The sequence below is a fragment of the Rhinoraja longicauda genome, chromosome 25 (genome assembly GCF_053455715.1).
Source record: "Rhinoraja longicauda isolate Sanriku21f chromosome 25, sRhiLon1.1, whole genome shotgun sequence".
Taxonomy (NCBI): Eukaryota; Metazoa; Chordata; class Chondrichthyes; order Rajiformes; family Arhynchobatidae; genus Rhinoraja; species Rhinoraja longicauda.
This window is the reverse complement of record NC_135977.1, coordinates 30894334-30918424: the sequence shown is the minus strand read 5'-3', so window position 1 is coordinate 30918424 and position 24091 is coordinate 30894334. Positions and strand designations below refer to the sequence as shown.

At 38.7% G+C, this 24091-nt stretch overlaps 1 protein-coding gene across 1 annotated transcript in view; it reads right to left on the bottom strand.

Moving 5' to 3' along the window:
- Positions 1-24091, bottom strand: part of fbxw8 (F-box and WD repeat domain containing 8) — a 134771-nt gene that overhangs the window by 71053 nt on the left and 39627 nt on the right. Inside the window, exon 5 of the mRNA XM_078421751.1 lies at positions 17811-17968. Coding sequence (XP_078277877.1) covers positions 17811-17968 — 158 coding nt within the window. The remainder of the gene's footprint in view (positions 1-17810; positions 17969-24091) is intronic.

Sequence of the window (24091 nt, the reverse complement as noted above, 5' to 3'; positions counted from 1 at the left end):
TATCCTTTCTAAGACATTTATTTTTAAGGGCGGCATATTGACACAGCGGGAGAGCTACTGTCTTACTGCACCGGAGACCCAGGTTCGATCCTGACTACGGGTGCTTGCCTGTACAGACTTTGTATGTTCTCCCCGTGTCCTGCGTGAGTTTTCTCCGAGACCTTCGGTTTCCTCTCACACTCCAAAGACGTACAGGTTTGTAGGTTAATTGGCTTGGTATAAAATGTAAAATTGTCCCTATTGTGCGAAGGATAGTTTTAATGTGTGGGGATCTCTGGTTAGTGCGGATTCGGTGGGCCAAAGAGCCTGTATCCATGCTATGTCTCTAAGCTATAGTAAAAAACTAAATATGAATATTAGGCTAATAACTGCCTTGTCAGCAGTGACACTGGGGTGCATTTCCCCAGGCAGGATAGAAGAGTAATAGGTGGAAAGTCAATCACAAGCATGGAGAAGTCAAAGGAAACCTGCGGTACATCACACTTACCAAATTTACATTTTGATTCTTTCTATGAGGAAAGCCTGGACTACATGTGATTGATGGTTCCAATTGGCAATTATTATTTTAGTAGTACAGATAAATGTTATAATTCTGTATATCAGAAAACAGTGAGGAATCTTGTGTATTAGTAATTATTATTAGCTCATCAAGAGGCAGGAAAGTGATGCCTTGGATGGGGTATGCTAATCACTTTCAAATCACTTTTGAAGAACTGTTACAGATATCGGCATACTATTAGTAACCGCACTAAATTCTCGACTAAATTGACCACTAAATAGGAGAAGAACTCCACACAATGCAATGTGCTCCTCTGTTGTAATCTGCACCATTTCAGTAGTGCAATGACATCATTCCAAGAGCAGTGAAAAGGCATTTTCTGGGCAGCTCAGTTACTATCTTGTTTTACCAGTTCAACAAACCCTCTTTATAAAATGCACACTTGAATAAACTCAGAGCTGCAATCACAGTCTTTAAAATATCCAAAGGGAATCCATTTGTGGCACGCAGTAATTCTTAGAACTACATTAGATTATACCGACAATTTTACTCTTCTATATTGATCTCACTCGCTAAAATCCTTAGAAATTACAAGCAATCTGATCAAAAATGACAGTGCGAGTACTGTGACAAACCAGGCTTTTGTTTCGAAATTGTCTAAAGACATCACGTCTCCTTCAGAGCCAACAAGCTGCACTGTTGTTTCATAATCTTTCTTCGACTGTGATGTTTTATGTTACTGTTAGGTATTATCAATAAATTCCAGATTAGCCAAGGTGTTTGGAAGAAATGAGCCTCTTGGAAGACTTGGTTCTGCATCAAATATAATTTGAATTATGTTCTCCCAACAGCAACAAGAGCCATTTGCAGAACAGTACTTGGGAATTATTTTTTCTTTAAACATTGATCAGCTGTGGTAAATCAATTTTATCATTTCAGACAGTGTTTGCTACAATCCTGCACCATGCTCAGTTCCAATTTAATCCTCACAGCTAATGCGTCTGATAATCTGACATTTCACTGATGGCCAGACACAATCAACTCAAACCGAGTCTCGGTTTACAACTTAGCAATCAATAATTAATGTCTGTTTTGTGCCATGATACAGTTGTTGAAATAAATCACCTCCTTCTCTTTCTTGCTTATTGCAAAAGATCTCTAAAATCAAAGAGATGGAATCAATATAAGATGCATTAATGTAGATGGAGCAAGCAAAATCCAAGTGATTGCATCAGCCAATCACAGGAATGAACAATAGATTTTGATTGAAAATGTGACAGGTAATGATTAAAGCATTTTAATGTACTTGTATAAAGAGATGTGCTAAAAAAAGTGACCTCGAACCCATGGACTAATGCAGCAATTAATATATTTTCATACAGGGTGAAAAGAATTATAGCCGTCAGGCAACTTTCTATCTTACTCATTAGGGACTTTGGTTTCTGGTAAATCACTCTTAACAATACATCATCGTGCTTTTATTTAAATCAGGTGGCAGGAAAGCAAAAGTAAAAACAGAAATTGCTGGAAATACTCAACAGGTAAAGCAGCATCTGTGAAGAGACAAACAGGGTTGACTTTTCAGGTTAATGATAGGTCATCAACCTGATATATTAATTCTTTTGCTGTCTTCACAGAAGCTGCCTGATCTACTGAGTATCTTCAGAATTTTTTTTTGTTATTTCAAATTTCTTGAATTTGCAGTTTTCTGCATTCGAACAGATTTTAGACTTCAGTCTTCGATTCGAAAAGGTGAATAATTAAAAAAATACAAACAAAGCAGACTTTATTTTTCTCCTCACACACCACTCTCCCAATTTACGTGAATTGTATTGCTTCATGTTTTAGAACACAGGCATCATTGGCAAGACCACCATTCTCACTGCAGCACAATTTACCCTGAGAAGGAGCATTAAGGTGCTGCAGGCCAGGGAAGGTGTCGGGTAAAGAGATCCATGATTTTGACCAAGGACAGCAATATATTTGCAAGACAAGATGTGGTACTTTGGAGAGGAACCTGTTTGTGACGGCAATGCCCCTACCCATCCCCCTCCCCTTCCTTCCTCTAGCTTCACAATTCGCAACTCTACAAACCTTTTGTCTCACTCCTTCTGTCTTTTCATCTCTGGCCCTTGTTCCACCATCTGCTGACTAAAAGCCCTCCTTCACCTGTATCTACCTATTATTTGCCAGGTTTTGTTCTCCCCACCTCTCTTCCAGCTTTCTCCCTCCATCTGCACTATCAGTCTAAAGGATCTTTCTTTCTTTCTTTCTAACATTTTATTTCGTACATGTTAAAAGACATCAATTAAAAAACAAAATAAACAAAAAAAAACAGAAGAAATACAAAGAATTTCATCCATTACTTAACGTCTTTACATGTGCGAAAAGAAGTAGGAAGAAGTGTGAACTTATTTAATCCTACCCCCATTCCCTAATCAATATTTATCAAGTATTATCTATAATAACTAATACCTAAAATACATATATAACTACATATATACTCACTCACCCCTACAATCATATGAATATACCTATTTACACAATAATGTCTATATTGGTTCTGGCCCAAAACGTCAACTATGTTCTCCAAAGATGCTCCCTGATCCATTGAGTTGCTCCAGTGATGTGTCTTTTTTGATGGTAGAGGTCATGGGTATGGGTGATATCACAGATATAACTTTGGTGAGTAGCTGCAATGCATTTTGTAGATGGTACACACCACAGCCACAATGTTCCAGCAGTGGAAGAAATGAATGTTTAAAGTGATAAATTGGGTTCCATTCAAGTGGGTTTCTCAGATTTTATCCTGAGGTGTTTTGAACTTTTAATGTTTTTGGATTGCATCTATCCAGGAAAGTGGAGGGCATTCCATCATACTCCTGAATGTACAAAGTAGGTGTAGGAAAGAACTGCAGCTGCTGGTTTAAATCGAAGGTAGACACAAAATGCTGGAGTAACTCAGCTGGTCAGGCAGCATCAGTCTAAAGAAGGGTCTCAACCTGAAACGTCACCCATTCCTTCTCTCCAGAGATGCTGCCTGACCCGCTGAGTTACTCCAGCATTTTGTGTACAAAGTAGGTGTAAGACTCTCTCTTGCTGGAAATGGGTATTGGCTGGCAGTTGGTTGGCACAAATTATAACTCCTTCCATTACTTAACTGATGATTGGGAGTCGACTAATTGGGTAGTAATTAGCCTGATTGGATTTGTTTGACATTTTGTGGACGAGAGATACTCGTACAAATTTCCACATTATCAGCTTGATGCAAATATTGTAACTATACTGGTATGGTTTGGATTGAAGTGCAGCTTGTTTTGAGCTTAAGATATCAACTGGGACATGATCTGATCCCATCGTCTTTGCTGCATCCAGTGTTCTTAGACATTTATTGAAACGTAAGAGAGAGCTTAGTGATATGGTGTCAAGACAACAACTTCTCCATCAGTGTTGTCAAAATAAAAGAGCTAGTCATCAACTTCAGGAAGCAGGGTGGTTACATACCCAAGTCTACATCAATGGTGCTGAAGTGGAGATGGTCAAAAGCTTCAAGTTCCAAGCATAAATATCTACACAATTTGGCCTGGTCCAACCACATTAACGCTATAGCCAAGAAAGCACAACGACATCTCTACTTCCAGAGCCTCTACCTCCTCAGAAGACTAAGGAAATGTCTCAACATATCTCCAATGTTTTAACAATTTCTACAGATGCAGCACAGAAAACATCCCGTCGGGATGTGTCACAGCTAGATTTGGTGACTGCCCTGCCCAAGATCGCAAATGTGCAGAGAATTGTGGACAAAGCACCATGCAAACCAGCAGTGACTCTATCAACACTTTGTGTGGCGCAGGAAAGCAAGCAACATAACCAAGGACCACTCACACCCAGGTCAATCACTCTTCTCCACTCTCATGTCGGGCAAAAGACAAAAAAGTTTTGCCCCTCCGGATTCATGAACAGCTTCTGCCTTGCTGTTATCAGGCTGTTAAATGGACCATTCATAGGTTATGGATATATTTCTTTTTTTTAATGTTTATTTTTTTGATTTTTAATTTAATTAATTACAGTGCTTATAACAACAACAGTAAACCCCATCCCTCCCCTTCCCTACATAATCATGAAAACAAACAAACATAAACAAACAAATAAATAAATTAAAATAAAATTTTAAAAAAACATAACTACAATGTGACAAAAAAGACAAAAGCACAAAAACATGAGTCAAGGTAATTTTCACAAGTCAAATATTTCAGTATTTTCACTGCTGGATTCAAAGAAGGTACAAAAGCGTGTGGCATTGAGGGGATAGTTTTACTTGTCCTTAATATGCTGCAGCACTGGGTTTCATATGTTGAAGAACTTTTGAGGGTTGCCAGACAATTCATATCTCAGCCGCTCTACGTGTAAGATGCCCATTAATTCTCTTAACCAAGTCTCAAACTGAGGAGCAATCTGATTTCCAGTTTCAAAATACATCTGTTGGCAATTACCATACCATAAACCAAGATTGTGCGAGCATTATGGTCTACCTTCTCGAGCGTTGTGGAATACCCGAATAGAGCAGTTTCAGGGTCCAGAGTTAAAGTGACGTTTAAAACAGTAGAGTACCATTGAAATAAAAGACACCAAAAGTTGTGAAGTTTAGGACAAGTCCCAAAGTGGTGAGCGAGTGTACCCTCAGCGATCTTGCATCTATTACACAAAGGTGAGAGATCAGGAAAGATTTTATGCAGCTTAACCTTAGAGTAGTGTAATCTGTGTATAACCTTGAATTGAATCAGTTGTAGCCTAGAATTAATAGAACAGGATTTTATACTTTTCAGTACTACCTTCTAGACATCGTCATCAATTTCAATGTTATGGATTTCTGATCTCTCAATCTATCTCATGCAACCCTAGAGCTCTTTAAAATCTGTAACTGTAATGCTCTATTTTCTGTAACTGTAACACTACATCCTGTACTCTGTTTCCTTTTTCTTTTTGCACTACGCATTGTTTTCATGTATGGTTACTAGTTACCTGGATAGCATGCAAAATACTTTTTTTTCACTGTACGTCTGTACACATGACAATAATAAACCAATAGCAATTACCGAGCGAATCAGACTTCTGTGATGGTGGGATCTCAGGTGGTAAAGAAATGATGCTGGCTGCATAATCACTTGGTTAAGTATGATTACGGATGTTTCTACAATGTCTTTACAGCTCATGTGCAGTCTAACATGGTGCAGAATCAGAGAGCAGAATTCCCACCATGAATGTTGCATAATCGCAGCAAGCTTCTGGTCAGCTATCAGCCATTCGACTCCATGGGAAATCCAGTGACTGAATGCATCCAGAAAACTGTTATCAATTGATGCACTTATACAGACTATCAGCTTCAAACAAATAACATAAACTGCAATAAATACTCCAAATGCTAGAAACACTGATCCTTTGTTTAAAAATTGAATATCACAGTCAGGATAATTCAATGGTACAAACTGTTTTTGGAGCACACAGAAACACAGCTGTGTTTTTAAATAAAATGTAGTACCTGCACAGTTGGAAATTACATTTTGTTCCTGAGCGGACTATGGTCCCAAATTCTGATGACAGCAAAATATTTCTTCATGCAAAGTTTATGTATTCCACATTACCTATCTATCATGTAATTGAATATTAATGACACCATTATTGCATACTTAACATAATCACAAATAAGCAAATGGAAAGGTGAACTGGTACATTAAATGCCATCTCAACTATTGACCACAGAATGACCTCTTAAAAATTATTACCATGAAAGAGAATACAAAAGACATTAATAATTAATAATCAAACAGTTAAGCATGTGCAATATTTCATTGTCTGACATATTCTGAGCTTTATATGGTGTTTTATATTTAAATAACACCATGATGTTTGAATTATATATATATATATATATATATATATACAAACTTACTTTATTACTCATATGGGTTTCATACCCTGAATGATCGTTAAATCAATGATGGGAACCTATTTAAAAAGTATGAACTTGGATAAAACTCAAGCATAATGGTCTGAAATTTAATCTGAAATGAAAGCCGAATCACATAGGATTATTTGCCTTTATTTCAAGAACTTCAGGACAAACGCAGAATTTCTAAACGTCTTTTATTTAAATGTTAAGAGATGTTTAGTCATTGTTTTTAATTCTTGACCTCTGAGAAGCCAGTTTAACTGCCCTTAAGACATTTCTGTGGAACGAGTGGGGCTTCACCCATCAAAACTGCCTTCTTTGCTGAAAATTATGCCAGGGCAGCTGCTCCAAGTGGGGTCAGTGGACAGGCAACAAGCAACGAGGGACGAGGAGCATCTTTGTATAAATTTTAGACCAATATTTCTACCATCTCACCTGTCAATGTTGTATAAACTACAGGTTTGTTCTTTGCTTCTTGGTACGTCTTATTCTCAGTCATGTTGATATGATACATTTATGTTCTCTTTCTACCACTGTAGATTTCCAGTACTTGCTTTAGATGCAAGCATGTCATTGATTTGTTTATTCTTCCCATCTTCCTGCCAAAAACCTCCAGTTAAAATCAAATCAAATTGCTTTTATTGTCATTCAAAAATAAATTTGAACGAAATTGTCATTACCACGCAGTCACAAACAATAAAGAGCACAAGACACACAACCACACAAGTTTAACACAGACAACCATCACAGTGATTCCTCCAGGCACACCCTCACTGTGATGGAAGGCAAGAAAAGTCTTATCTCCTCCTCTGTTCCTCTCCTGCGGTCAGGCAGTCAAATTGCTGCCTCAAGGCGATCGAGGCTCCCGACTCCGGGCGATGGAAGGTCCCAGGCCAAGTGGAGCAGGCCGATGAAGGCCCTGAGCCCCACCGGGAGATAGAAGGTGCCGCAGCCGAGCCACACAGGGCGATGAAGGTCCTGCGAACGGGTCGATCGAGCCTCGCGATTCGGGGCGGTCGAAGCTGCTACGGCTGGAGCTCCCGAAAGCCGGTCGCCAGCCAGGGACCTGCGAGCTCCCGATGTTGTGGTCCACAGGGCGGAAGCCTCGGAGATGGTGAGTCCAGGCCCTGCGGCCGGAGCCTTCAAGGCTAGAGGCTGCCAACTCCCTGGCGTTAGGCCGTAGCGCGAACGGAGATACGACATGGAAAAAGGTTGCATCTCCGTTGAGGAGGAGATTTAAAACAAAAGGTTTCCCCCACCCCCCACACCACCCCCCAAATATACACGGTTAAAAATAGGTCATTACATTACATACATTAAACGCTAACAATACACAAAGAAAGAAAAAGACAGACAGTCTGCCGGTGAGCCGCAGCCGCAAGGCCCAGCCACTTCCGGAAATGCCACAATCTACTAGTTAATGCCATAAGTTTTCCAATAGTCATGGATAAGTCATGGAACTTGAGAGAAAGTGCTAAATTGGGGAAAGGCAATTTTGCCCGATGGAAAAGGAGGGAGTGGCCAGGATGCGACTCGTAGTAAAGAATTGAAAGAGTGTAAAGCATGATTGTAAAGCATGATTGCAGATCCACTTCTGCGACTCGCACACAGAGTCACCTGGGTTGGGCGCCATCTTGGATTGAACCACAATTGAACAACACAACTCATCATTAGTTCCCCTTGGTGACACAAAGAAACTCAACCCAAGTAATAAAAATATATTTTATTGTATAGTTTAAAATGTAAACCAAAATATTTAATCTTTTTTTTCTGCCACATGTGCACAAGAAGAAGTAGGAGCAGGACTAGGCCACGTGTTCCTCATAAGAACGTAGAACAGTACAGCAATGGACAAAAATCAATAGATAAATGTGAAACTATACAAAGTTGCCTAGTTTGTTTAAAAAAAGTATTATTTAAGCATAGGTAGACACAAAATGCTGGAGTAACTCAGCAGGACAGGCAGCAACTCTGGAGAGAAGGAATGGGTGACGTTTCGGGTCGAGACCCTTCTTCAGACTGATGTCAGGGGAGTGGGCAGGACAAAGATAGAATGTAGTCAGAGACAGTAAGACTGGTGGGAGAACTGTGAAGGGGGAGGGGATGGAGACAGAGGGAAAGCAAGAGCTATTTGAAGTTTGAGAAGTCAATGTTCATACCGCTGGGGTCGGTGTAAGCTACCCTACTATTAATAATCCTACTATTAGTTAAGCATATATTCTTTCAAAAGATAGGGTCTGGATTTGCCTAACGTTTTTTGGCAAAATTTAAACTTTTTATCTTTTATCACTATTGTGGTTGCCAGAAGAATTATTACTCTTGCAATGTTGACAGTAGTAAATATACCAATTGATACGTCTCTGAATCATTTATGTGAATTAATCATAGAAGTTTTCAACATGTAGTGGTAGTCTGATGGACACTATTTAAAGGCGCAAATCATTGAGACAAAGTATGTTATGACATGCTATTGAAATACTTGTTAATTAAAACTGGTAGCATAAGCTGTTAGCATGAATTAACAATGTTTTTTATCCCCCATTAGGTATCCAATATGCCCCAAAATCCCATGAAATCCATTTATGTCACGGACCTTAGCTTAATATGGAACATAATGCCATTTGGGGAAAAAATGACGCACATCTGAAAGCGTGCCAAGTCTGTGCGATCCCTTTTCAGTTATCTCACTGAAATTACATAGCTTATCAGCTCTGTGCTATTAAGCACTGACTCCTTGCAGAAAAAATATTATGCAATATGTATTTTCAAAGACTGAGTTATTACAAAGTTAATGCCACCCTAATAGTTAAGGCCACGATTCTGGATTACCCTATTAAGTCTCAATAATCAGCCAAATTGAATGTTCAATCCTCCACCAATGCCCTGGGGCATATTGGACCAGCCTTACTCAGACACCAGACTGCAGAGGAATGATGTGGTTTGAAATTTCCCATTACTAAGAATGTCGTACTAGGGGCCGTTTAAGCCCGAAAGACTCTTCCATAAAGAACCAACAAAAACATTTCAAATTCATGTTGGGCAATCCTCTGAGGAATTGATAACATCCACCTCATCCTTCAATTTGTAACACAGAATAAGCATGCTGCAATATCTCTTCGAGAATATGGTCATAGTATCCCTTTACTTTAATGCTATAGAATTGGATTCAACTAATTATCGACCAATCATGAAACACCCAAAGTCAAAGCAACTTGTCAATTTGAAAAGATGATAAATATTATCAAAGCCCAAAAATAAACATACTCAATTTCCCTTCAATGATGATGTGTTTTGGCATTTTGCCCTTTCATGTATTTCAATCCATTTATTGTAGTGCCGGCTAAAGGATGAATTGGAAGCCAATTTAACAAGGTGGTGGCTACAATGTTATTAGCAGTCCAGTAGCCACAATTAAGAAGATGCTTTTGAGTCATATAATAAAGAAAATGCAAGTTACTTGCCAATAATTGTGTGTCAAGAAACTTTCTCTGCCAGAAAGTTAAAAAAATTCCATGTATGGTATATTTGCAGGGCCATTTTAACATTTATACCCTCACAATTTAGAAATCATGAGACCAAGTGGACCCGTTAGGCCCATTCCTCGTAGAGGGGGGGACAGGGAAGGGGAGAGGGTGCCACTGACCTCGGCCCCATGGCGCCACCGCTGCAGCCAGAGAGAGCTGTCGACCCAAAGCATCTCCTGTATTGGTGTAGGACCCTCACCCCCTTCACTCAATCCCCCTTATTCCTCCCTCCTCCCCCCACTCACCCGCTCCATCCCCCCTACTCTACCCCGCCCCACTACCCCTCCCCTCCCCCCACCCCCATCTCCACGGGCAGGAGCGGGGACTCGATGATGCCGTGCGTTGAAGCGGGCGCTGAAAGAAACGGAGGCGAACGATGAGACGACGGGGACGACGACCATCTGCCTCCTGCTTGGAATCTCCCCCGGGGCCGGGTGCGGGCAAGCGACTCACCCCGGCCCTGGGCGGCCATCGCGGTGGCCACCAGTAGGAGAGTGGCCATCCTGCCAGCGGCCATCTTCTTTCGCCATCTCTCTGGCCACGGGAGGAAGGTCAGGCGCGAGGCATGCCGGGACGGGCAGCAGTCCTCTCGCTGGTCCTCCGGGGGGGGGGGGGGGGGGGCGCATTTGTTAAAGTCAGTTTATTGGCTGTGACTCCCCGGCCCCCCTCCCTTATTGGCTGCCACTCGTGCGGGTCCCATTGTGACGTCAGACACCGAGATCATAAAGAAATCGGTTTAAAAGGTGATTTTTAAACTTTAAAATGTCTCTAACTTTTAAAATATAACACCAATTTGAATGAAACTTGTTTTAAAGGGTCCCCAGGATAATGGGGAGTAAGGTGGGCCTAAAATTGTCGCACTACCGTGTACCGTTTTGGCTGTGTAGAGGGCGTGGTACACACATAAACATATACACACAAACAAACCGAGTTTTAGTTATAGATAGATAGATAGATAGATAGATAGATAGATAGATAGATAGATAGATAGATGAATGGGATGAATATTTATTTATTCAGCAAAATCAAGGATCAGTCGACATTAGTGAATAAATACGTCTAACTAAATAACTGAATTTATTTCTTACTGTGGAACAAGGAGTAGGAGAAAGATGATTGTAGAGTCAAAACAAGTGCATTTGTTCTAATGTATTTGTAATTATTTTTCTCGTCTTTATTACTTTTTAATACTTTACAGCTAGGCTTGATCCTTTGTGTTCGGATTTGGCTCTTTTCTACACCTTTTAGTGAATCGCCTACACCTGAGACTGGTTTGTTTTCCTATTGGATTAACTAGCGTTGACAAATAAATGGAGAGATCTAGGTTTAAAATAAAATAAAACCCCTCTGAAAAAAAGGAACATTTCGAAATGCTGATCCAGCATTATCCTACCTGCACATCTGATCACAATAGTACAAGACCGTCAAATTCAATATTTACGTGCATAATTACAGTTAGAGTATGTTAAATTATTGTTTTGGCTTCAGAAACAATTCCAACTTTGTTCCCCCTATGTTCTGACCCCACCACAATTGAAAACAAAATTCCTCTTATATTACTGAAATATGAAAGCTATTTACCTTTACCTTTCATACTCTTATATCTCATGAATAATTTGATTAATGCACAACATTGGTTAGCTCTTCGCCTCCTCAGTCTGCTGTCGGTTAGTGATGAAATTGTAGAATGCATAAATGTGTTTACACAGAAAAACTGTGTTCACTTACACTAAATGGCTTTTCTTTTCTCAGATTGAAAATGGTTCTGCAGGCAGTCTCGTTACTGGAGACAAATGGTGTGACTGTGAAGAAGTTGTCTGGCTGCTGAGCAGTGGCTCGCCGCCAAATGCAGGCAGGCATATAGCAGATGGGACTTGAAAATGGCCAAATCTCCATGCATTAGCTACATCTGCTCATTATCAAAACAACTCTGCCATTTTATCTAATGGTTCAACTAAAGCATTTTATTTGATTCATTTCAGCTACATTTTCACAATGCAATTAGTGATAAAATCAGGCTGGTATAATGCCAAAGTGTGGGAAAACAAATTTAATATGCAAGGGCACTGAAGTCACACACAAAACATGAACCAACAACTTCAGTGCAAAACATGTATCATATGCGCAATAACGCTTATCTGGTCAAAATGTTGATAGTATATTTATTGCCATATGGAAAACAGTCATACTGCTTATCAGTTGATTAATTTTACAGATGCAACTTCTGTTATTCAATATGTGAATTCCTAACAAAACAGAATTCTATGTTTTCTAGATGTAATTACATAATTTATATATTAAAACAGTTTCCCAATAACAAATTATTTATCAGAGTAATCATTCTATTACAGATAATCCTTCAAATGGTTGTAATCAGGCAGGCTGCGCATAAAACGATTTGGGTTGTTCACTCTCCCACTCAATGTTGAAAAGAGCGCAATGATCAAGAAAGCTCTAATGGTGCAGTGGTAAAGCTCCATGGGTTCGAACCTGACCTTAGGTGCTTTTTTTGTGAACTTTGCACATTCTCCCTGTGACTGCATGGGTTTCCTCCGGGTTCTCCGGTTTCCCAAAGACGTGCGTGTTTGTAGGTGAATTGGCCTCTGTAAATTGTCCCTAGTGTGCAGTGGGATAACCAGTATGAATGGGTAACCACATGTCAGCGTGGACTCAGTGGGCTGAAGGGCCCGTTTCCATGTGCATCTCTAAATTGAACTAAACTTAAGTAAAGAAATCAATGTACTTAACAAGGTTGTTTAAAACCTACATGAAGAGATTACGAATTTTAATAACTAAGACGATTGATTGAAAATGGTTCTGCAGGCAACCATTTCATGTAAACTGGACAAACAATTTTCCAAAAATTGACTTCAGATTACTTTTCCACACAGGATTGATGGGCCAAACAACAAGCTATTATTTGCCTGTACCCAGCTATATCTATGCTAGTAAACTCCAACAGGTGAAATACACAGGAAGACTACTTTGGCACCATTTCCTTCTCGAGAAATTACTTGAAATTGCCCAAAATATTAAACTACTACAGATTATTCCCAAGGAAATTTGCCACATGGTGCAAACATGGTGCAAAGCAACATTTTTGTTCCTTCATTATGATTCTGTTGTCAGAACTGTGGATAATCTGATATGCTCTTTTAAGATTTATTTACCTTCCTCGGTTTAATTGTTTTTTTGTACAAGAAACTACAGAAAAGCAATTGGTTTCCATTCTCTAAGATTTTGCTTTTGAATTAACCTTTTGTTTTAAAATAAGGGACATTGCATAGTTGGTAACATGACATAGTGGAACACCACTTAAATTATGATGCACATTCTTCGTCAGTTGATAAATATATTAGTAGTAATGACATTGGGAAAAAAACCTATGCGACGCATTTTCTGTATTAAACAATATTTCCCTGCAGTTAAATGCTTGGGTATGTCCCCAGTTGATGAAAGGGAGCTACCTTGGCTCAACCAACACACTCCCTGCAGATATCAATAGAGAATGGGAAGCACCAGCACAGGTGTTGTCCACAGTTGCAAATGCTGCACCGTGAAAGATCTTTACAATTAAAACAATTGATAGTGAAGAATCAAAGGGCTATAATAGATAATGTTTTTGTTAATATAGTTAGTAGAAAATAATACAAAATAATGAGAGTCTAATTTCAGAACTTGTTAAAAATTTGAGTACTGCTCCAATACTTTCGAATGTCACAACTACTTTAACTGTTAAGTTACTGTCTGAGTAATTGAAATCAAGGATTTCAAGGAAATGGATATCCAGATATGGATAATCGGATATCCATTTTGGTCTATTTAATGTTACCACACGATTCATAAATGTCATTACATGATAGGGGCATTTCAGACTACATTCAATGATAGAACCATCACTAATAATCATATTATTTCAGATAATAGTCACTGCTCTGACAAAATATTACAAGCCAAATTTGCCACGTAGCAGATAAGGCATAATCTACATCACATACATTAAACAACGATTAATAGTAATCTTCACGTGATAAAATACACATGAATTCAAGGAATCTCTGAATCCAAGGTTACTGAAATGTTACTCACAAGATTCACAAATAGCATCTTAAGAAGTATTTGTTGTGCAATTTAAATAATAGTTAACAGATAATGTTTTCACATTACGAACATAACACTTTATTTTAACTGTTATAATGGCAAAAAAATTATTTGCATTATGTAGTAAGCTCCAACTCCAACAATAATTGATCTCATGAAATATTTAGACTGGTTTCTCAAGGGAGCATCTCAGCAGTCCCATCTTTTATATATTCTGAGCCAGGTTGGCGGTGAACCATTATAAACAGATAAATACGATTTGAATTTTTAAGTATTAAAAGAGAAAAAAAGAAAAAGATTAGTTGTTAGTGTTTTACACTGACAGAAATTATGCCAATTTCATGTACTGATCTTGCAGAATTTATATTTTCACTCACTTCGCTACAAGTATGCTGTTCACAGTTTAAAAAATCCTTATTTAGGTCAATGACCAACTGCATTTGTTTGAGGGATGCGCTAATTGCGATGTGAAAATCAGAAGAGTAAAAATGCAGACAAAAATAGGGTAAAAAAATTAAAAAAGGTTGTCTACAATTACATGAAATGAAGATTTTGACAAATTATTAAGGCACAGCCTGAACTACTTTGTAAGTATTGTTACCACCAATTTCAATTTGATTAGAGTTTATAAAGTTTGATACCACTCAAGTGAAACCTTGTAAAAATAATTTAAAATATCGGACTTTGCTAAACATTTTCAGTGAATTAAAAGCATTCTGATTGAAATAAAACTACATTTCCTTCCTTAAGAACATCTGTTATCTGCACATATAAAATTTCTAACGTAATGTTTAAAAGAATTTCAAGCATTCAGTCTTTTAACATTTTCTTGAGATTTTGTGAGTTTGGATCCATTATCAGCATCACTTATCCTCATACTTAATCTCCTGCAAGTATCATGAAACTTTCAGTAACCCTGTTCCTCTAATTTCACATAATATAGATCCCACTCTGGTCCTAATATTAGTTAATATCTGCTTATTAAAAATAAACCTACTCTATGACAGAAATAAGCGACTTGGTCCATTATGTTCACATCAGCTCATTGTAGAGCACAGTGCTGTAAATTATTTCTATTATCACACCTCTGGTAACTTATCGTCACTACAATAGATAATCACTTACTATAAACTAATATTGGACTTGCCCCCCATACTTTATTTTGAAGCAAGTCACAAATGTTGATAGGACAGACAATAGCAAGGTTTTATTAAATGTATGATTAGCATTCATAACTTCAATAGCGAATTCAGGGGGAACGTTTATCTTGACGGCAAATAGAATTAGGACATTGTCACAAGGAGTTGTTGATATGGTGAAGGAAAATCCAAATAAATGCACAGAAGAGGAAGGAATAGTTTAATAGGGTGAAGAGGGATGATAAGGGGCTTCAGTGGAATAATGGCAGGGATTCACCAGACTAAATGATCTGTTTCTGCATTTAAATACCGTAACACCATACTAAACATGAATAAAGATGCATCAAGACTAATTAGCTGGTTACATAGTGCTTTGAATGATCTCGAAAAGACCATTAGATGTATTAATCAAGAGAGCCAAGTAAAACATATTTACTATCTCGATTTTATCAGTTGATTACAAAGGAATGGAGTTTTGTGAAGTATCATGCGCAAAATGAGTATCGCTTTGAGTACGTTTTTAACATGAGAAACGTAACAAAGTAGTTTTTCCAAGAAGTTCCTGCTTCATACTAATCTTTGATTTCAATTTCAGGACGTCATGAGAGTTTTGCTGTATGTCAGATCACATTATTTAGAAATAAAGTAGTTTAAAATACAAAAATATTTTCATTATTGACAAAGCGGACTAAATGCAAAAATTCAACAACTTTCACAATTCCAGGTCTTGTCACATAATTGAAGGTTTAGTTTCAATTTTCTATCTTCCTGATTATTTTTGCAAGTTATTTTGTGTCGTATCACAACCTTCAATATTTTCTGAATGATAACTGTTTTGATTATTTTTTGCAATACTGGATGTACAAAATACATACAAGATGCAAGGGATATTTCTGCATTAAAGCAATTGTGCTTATTAATGGCAGAAACATCTCCTGCTGTGGCATGCTTTAGGTCAATTGTTTTCAATTTGGTGCTATGGTATATCAAAATGATTATATCATGAAAGTTATAATCATCAGTCATCAGTCTCGACCCGAAACGTCACCCATTCCTTCTCTCCTGAGATGCTGCCTGACCTGCTGAGTTACTCCAGCGATTTGTACCAGCATCTGCAGTTATTTTCTTATATATCATGAAAGGAGGCTGTTCAGCCCATTAAATCTGTATATTGTGTTACAGCAGTCAACCTTTTGGAAAATTTGGTTTGGGGTTTTGACAATAAGAGACAAATCTTTACATTTTCCTGATAAGGTCTTTAAAATGTCAATGAAAATAATTATCCAGTAAAGATGTTGCTGGTTTAACCAGAATTAGACTATTGAGTCTCAGAACAGCCTTGAAATCTTGCACTTATCTTCAGATGGTTTTAGCCATTTCTAAATGTATTTAGTATGAAATCATGGAACACAAAATCATAGGTTTTTGAAAGAAAGTGGTCCAGTGGAAGAGGAGCACAACATTTGCTTATGCACTTTCTTTTGTATATTATATAGCACTTTATTTAAAATAAAACTCTGATAATCTGCTACCCAGTTATTCTGAAATTCCAATGGTTTGCCATCTTGCTCACCAAGTAATGTTTGTCGTGAAGGAAAATAACTGTAGATGCTGGTACAAATCGAAGGTATCACAAAATGCTGGAGTAACTCAGCGGGTCAGGCAGCATCTAGGAGAGAGGGAATGAATGACGTTTCGGGTCAAGACCCTTCTTCAGACTGATGTCAGTCTGAAGAAGGGTCTCGGCCCGAAACGTCACCCATTCCCTCTCTCCTAAGTAATGTTTGTCTCTCCTTTTCCATTCACTGGGATCCCGGTTCCCCACTCCATTTCTAGTCACCAAGCCGATGTTACCGTACACCTATTCCATCACTGGTGTCTCACTTCCCATGCTCTCTCTTCACTCACTTTCCATTCACTGGCATCCCAGTTTCCGCACTCTTTAGTCAGCAGACCTCAGTTGCTGTATTAGCTGTAAGTCCACAAGTTCCTGGGCTCTTTTCAACTCACTGGGACCCAGTTTCCGTGCTCTCTTTCAATGTGTTTGGTTCAGTGTAAAATGTATTATAATGCTATGTAATATCTATAAAAAAAGTTTTAAAAGTGTGTTGGGGGTAACGACAGAAATAAAAAATCTAATAGTGGAATTAACTTTTACTGCAATTAACTTCCTGCATTCAAAAAATAAACTCATCTTATAAATGTATACCAATACATCAAATCATGTTATAAATTGCAACATAATGGTTAAACATTAAAAACTTAACAAATAATGTATTTTCATCGATTGCTCTTGGTCAAATTGCTGCTCATGTTCGTCTTTTGAGGTGTACTAACTTAGTTTTGAAAGAACTGGGTTCACCACGACAAAGGGCCACAATGGTTTCTTCCCTCAACACAATGCTGGAACTGAAATACTGGCATTTCACTTTTAGGATGACATAATAGAAACTTTAATGGTAATGGGTTTGTGCTGCCCACTAATGCATTTAGATTACTGGCCAGAAGTGTTCCTATCTAAATCTCACAGTGGATGTCTGCAGCAGCTGCCACTGTTAATTGTTGAACAGCCCTGTGGTGGTGTTTTTGGTACTCACCACCCTTGTAAGCCGCCACTGCTATGGTGCTATTTATCCTCACAAAGGAGACATGTGGCTGTAGTCCAAGTTCCGCAGAGCTGCGTGACGTTTCCAGATACAAGGCACTGCTGTCCCAGGTGCTTATATCCCACATTCTCACGTCTCCTGATGTGTATCTGAAAGAACCAGTTCAATTATCTGCTTGTTTATTCACAATGCTGGCCACCTAGTGAAGTTACTAATTAGAAATAATATAAGCAGCTATGTTTATGACTCAAAAGCTCTGAATGTGGTCACAGAGCATAATTTAAACTACAGAAGATCGCGATCTTCTCAACAAAAAATAAATGTATCCAGTTGTATGGTCTCGATAAGTAGCAGACACCAGACCGTGTCAGCAATCTTCTGAAAATCCACTATCTCTTTCAAGTAAAGCTGCTTGGATATTCATCCATTTAAAATGCCCATTTTTTAATACAATAATCCGCATGACTGCAAGTTAGCTGTTGTGCATGAGGTCCTCTGATTTGCTCACAAATAATACTTTTATGCATATTAAATGAATGAAAAACATACTTTGGTGAGTGCTCAAGGAGGAAATATAACCTTTGCACAAACATAAAAAGGGATAAATCATGTACAAATTATTTAAGGCCACAAGTGTTTATAAACATAGAAACATACAAAATAGGTGTAGGAGTAGGCAATTTGGCCCTTCAAGCTAGCACCGCCATTCAATATGATCATGGCTGATCATCCAAAATTGGTCCCCGTTCCAGCTTTTCCCCCCATATCCCTTGATTCCCTTAGCCCTAAGAGCTAAATTCTACTCTCTCTTGAAAAGATTGTTTACTTTGATCAATTAAACACTTTATTATAGTGGTTTATTACATATAATGCAAGAATACCAGGGTAACCAGTTATTCAACTGATTTTGAGTATAAACTTGGTATTTAAATTGAAGAATTAGAAACAACATCTTTAATAAGGTACCAAAAATTTTGCAATCAAATAAATACTCTTACAATTCATGATTTAGATGAACAAAGATTAACTAGGATTCTTCAATTTTACGAGTCAAGAGTGTTTTATTGTCATATGTCCCAGGACAATGAAATCCTTACTTGCAGCAGCACAACAGTTATGTAAACATAGTACTCTGCAGGCACCATGAGAGCAAGCTTCTGTTCAAAAGTCCATTGCAAGTCACCTCAAAAATTCAAGCCACCATTACCATTTACATGCAGATACTCTCAGCTGAATTTTGTTTAAAAATACGTCCTCGAGGGCTAATTCCACACGTTATAATCACTTTAAGAAATATTTTTGAAGAACAAGGAGATATGCTATGTTTGAAATTAAATAGGAGTTCAAAGCCATGATTTTATCTATGGACTGACTTTCCACAAATAAATTCAGAATTCTTTTATTGCTGATAATGTGTTGTTATTGACCCAATTTGTGGTACCCTAGGCTTTACTGAGAGGAACCACTGGCATCATTTTCTCCTGCTTTAGTTTGGCAGAAGTTGCTAAATGGCATGTGGGTAATGGGCATCCTGCCTGGTTGCTGAGAACACTATTGTACTTGTTGGCTACACACTTCTCTGCTAATGTATCCTTTTCCCCATTGTCCATCGTGCACACATGCCTTTTATGTTAATGCCCAGTTTTTTTCCCCCCTATTTATGATCTTTAATTGTGGCATGAAAGTAATCTTTTTAAATAAAACACAATCACTTCAATTTTATTTAACAACCATATTTATTTCACTCAAACTGTTAATAATACCGGTATATTTGGTGAGTCGATGACAAGTACACACAACCTTAAACAGAACAGTACCATTAGCGAGCTGAAGTGTGAGATGCTAGTGCTGCAGTTGATTAGAAAGTGACTTTGAACCAAAAAATCAAAAAAAAGTTCAGATACTGGAAAATAAAAACAGAAACTACTTCACCAGTGAAGTGATGACATCTTGGGATGAAGTCCCAAGCACATATATGGCATAGTGTGGCAAGTGACTGCACAAAGCAGCACAACAATGATTTACAAGAATGTTTACAAGAATGATTCCAGGAATGAGTGGGTTAGCATATAATGAGCGTTTAACGGCCTCTACCCGTTGGAGTTTAGAAGGTTGAGGGGAGACCACATTGAAACTTACAGAATAATGAAAGGCATAGAGTGGATGTGGAAGGGATGTTTCCACTGGTGGGAGAGGTCAAAGCCTCAGAATTAAAGGGTGCTCTTTTAAAAAGGGTGAGGAGGAACTTCTTTAGTCCGAGGGTAGTTAATCTGTGGAACTCTTTGCCACAGAGGGCTGTGGAGACCAATTCAGTGGATATTTTTAAGGCAGAGATAGACAAATTCTTGGTTAGAACGGGTGTCAAGGGTTACAGGGAGAAGGCAGGAAAATGGGATTAGGAGGCAGAGATCAGCCATGATTGAAATGGAGGAGTAGACTCGATGGGCCAAATGGCCCAATGGCCTAATTCTACTCCTATATCGTGTGAACTTGTGAACAAAGTATAGAAGTTATGGGGTATCTGATATTTAAGAAAATATCAAATACCAAAGAGGGGAGTTCAGTTCAGTTTAGTTTATTGTCACGTGTACAAATCAATACACGTGATTGTATTGTAGCAGTCAAAAGACAATACATGATTACAATCGAGCCATTCAGTGTACAGATACATGATAAGGGAATAATGGTTAGTGCAAGATAAAGCCAGTAAAGTCAGATCAAAGATAGCCGAGGGTCACCAATAGATAGTAGTTTAGGACTTGTTGAGAGGAGTACAGTTAATATCTACCCTAAAGTCTATTGTCTCTAGAGTCTCCAGGTTGAAGTATATATACTTATATACATTGGAGGGTGCAGAATATTTTTACAGAGGAGGGAGGAATAACCTAAATTCGTGGACCAAATGCAAATCAATGACATAAGAAGATAAAGGATTTAGGATATCCAGGAAACTAGACAGAAATGAAAAAAAACAGGACCTTAAAAGTTAGTAATATCCAGTACACTCATGATTCAGAGGCAGCAGATACCGATTCAAAGCCATGGATCCCGATAGTGTCAGCCCTAGGGTACTCAAGGCATGTGCCAGCCAGTTGTGCGGAGTACTCCAGCATACCTTCAACCTGAGCATGAGCCTGGAGAGGGTTCCTGTGATGTGGAAGACATCCTGCCTGGTTCCTGTACCAAAAAGGACGTGCCCCAGCTCCTCCAATGTCAACAGACCGGTGCCGCTGGCTTCACACATCATGAAGTCCCTGGAGAGGCTGGTGCTCACTCACCTGGTTAAACCCTACCTGGACCCCCTGCAGTTCGCTTACCAAACAAAGATGGGGGCCATCATTCACCTGCTCCATCGTTCCTATGCTCACCTGGATAAGCCAGGAAGTATTGTGAGAGTCATGTTTTTTCACTTCTCCAGTGCTTTCAACACCATTCGGCCTGCACTGCTAGGGAGCAAACTGATGAAGATGCCAGTGGATGCTCCATTGGTGTCCTGGATCACCAACTACCTGATTGGACGACCACAAAATGTCAGGCTACAGAACTGTGTCTCGGACATGTTGGTGAGCAACACAGGGCCCCACAGGGGCCGGTCCTATCTCCCTTCCTATTCACCATCTACACCTCGGACTTCAAATATAACTCCATTTCCTGCCACCTGCAGAAGTTTTCACATGACTGCAATTGTGGGCTGCATCAGTGAGGGGCGGAAAACTGAATACAAAGGTGTAGTCAACGACTTTGTTGAGTGGTGTGGTTGAAATACCTGCAGCTCAACACCGACAAGACTAAGGAGTTAATGGTGGACTTTAGGAGAGGAACATGCCGAAACCCTGTCTCCATCAATGATATGGATGTGCAGTTTACCAGGGAGTACAAATACCTTGGAGTGTACCTGGACAGTAAACTGGAGTGGTCCAGGAAAGCTGAGGCCTTGTACAAGAAGGGACAGCGCTGGCTGTACTTTTTGAGAAGGCTCCGCTCCTTCAACATCTGCAGTAAGATGCTGCAGATGTTCTACCAATCGGTGGTAGACAGTGCCATCTCCTTCACTGTCGTGTGCTGGGGTTGATGTTGATGTTGAAATGTTGATTTTAATTTTTTTAAATCAATGTGGCACTTGAAATGATTTTTGCTGTAGTGAGGCAAGGAATATGCTACTGATATATAAAATGGATCATTAAATATTGGGAAGGAGATGGGAGGAAATTTTCAAGAACTACACAATTGTGATAAAGGGTCTTCCATTATTCAAATATAGAATAACGAAGAATAAAGAAGAAAAGGACTTGTTGAAGGTGAACTTCCCTCGTCGGTGTTGAGCTGCAGGTGATTCAACCCACACCTTTCAACAAAGTCGTTGACTACACCTCTGTATTTTACCCCAATGAACAATGGGGTAAGCACGCATCGCGCTGGGTTTTATCCTATGGAATAATGAATATATTGTGGGGTAAAAATATCATTATCAAATATCATTTGTACAACAATGTTCATATCATCAAAAACGAAAAGATTGGAGAAACTCAGTGGGTCAGGCTGCATCTGCGGAGGGAAATGACAGACGTTTCAGGCCGTGACTTTCTTTAGACTGATAAAGCAATGAGGAGAAAGCTGGATTAGAGAGGTGAGAGTGAGGCAGTGCCTAGCAAGTGATAGGGGAATACAGATGAGGGGGAGTGATTGCATATGGCTGGAGAAGGTGACAAAGGCACGAGGTGAAAAGGAGACAATAGTGTGTTTGAAAAGGAAAGACAAGTGAAATGCAAAGCCGGAGGGATATGGGTGGAAGATCCAAGGGGGAGGGAAGATGAGCATCTGGAGAAGGGGAAAGGAACAGGGTGACTCCCCCTCATCAGCAGGAGATAGCCAACAAAAACCAAGGAACGCTGACTTCAGAAATCAGGAAACCATGTTTCCATGTTCTAGAAACCATGTTATAGGAAAGACGTTGTCAAGCTGGAAAGGGTACAGAGAAGATTTACGAGATGTTGCCAGGTCTAGAGGGTCTGAGCTATAGGGAGAGGTTGAGTAGGCTGGGATCTATTCCTTGGAGCATAGGAGGATGAGGAGTGATCGTATAGAGGTGTATAAAATCTTGAGAGGAATAGATTGGGTAGATGCACAGAGTCTGTTGCCCAGAGTAGGTGAATCGAGGACCAGGGTACATAGGTTTAAGGTGAAGGGAAAAAGAGTTAATAGGAACCTGAGGGGTAACTTTTTCACACAGAGGTTGGTGGGTATGTGGAACAAACTGCCAGGGGAGTTAATTGAGGCAGAGACTATCCCAACAGTTAAGAAGCAGTTAGACAGGTACATGGATAGGACAGGTTTGGAAGGATATGGACCAAATGCAGGCAGGTGGGACAAGTGTAGTTGGGACATCACGTTGGCCAGTGTGGGCAAGTTGGGTTGAAGGGGCTGTTTCCACACCCTATGATTCTATGTGCCAATTTTCATAGGCAGTTTGGCAGTGAAAGAATGTTAAAGGATGACATATGAAGCCAAACCAATTCTGACAGTTATTACTTGTCATCTACCAAGAAAATTATAGACATGAGTAGTCACTTCAATAAAATAAATTACAACAATAATTGTATCAACATTGCAAACTGTTATCCATCAACTTGTACTGAGAAATACTAAGCATTGGTATATAATGGATGTTGGTTCAAAAATATTTTTGTTTTCCCAAACATTTAACGTGAGAAAATGTATGTACTCTGGATATTTAAATTAGATAATTGTCTTATTTTTGATTGATAGCATTATAGCACAAAATAAATACTAATCAACAGGTGATTGCTTGGTCACATCTTGAAATGATTTAAGACAATCTTTAAAACAATTTTCTGCTACAATCTTTAACATTTTTAAAAATTAAGATCATTTACAGAAATACAAGTTAATGTTGCTATCTAATTCTGCAAGCTGCACAAACATTGTATAGCCACTAATAGATTCAAGCATCATGCAACACTAATTTTTAGCGTCATTTATAGGATATCAATTGAACACGTGGGAAAGCATGCATACTGTTAATTTTGAGAGCTCAACAATAAGATAAACTATTAGGATAAATTTAATTTGAAGAATTTGGATTTAAGCAATTTTGAAAAAAGATGTAAATACATCATGAGAATTGACATCAACCCTCAACTAAGAAAATACAAAACTGTTTATATTAGAAAACATCTATGCACTTTTTCCTTATTGCACTGGATTCTAATTAAATTATCTCATTTTAATATGTCAACATGTTATTTGTCTAA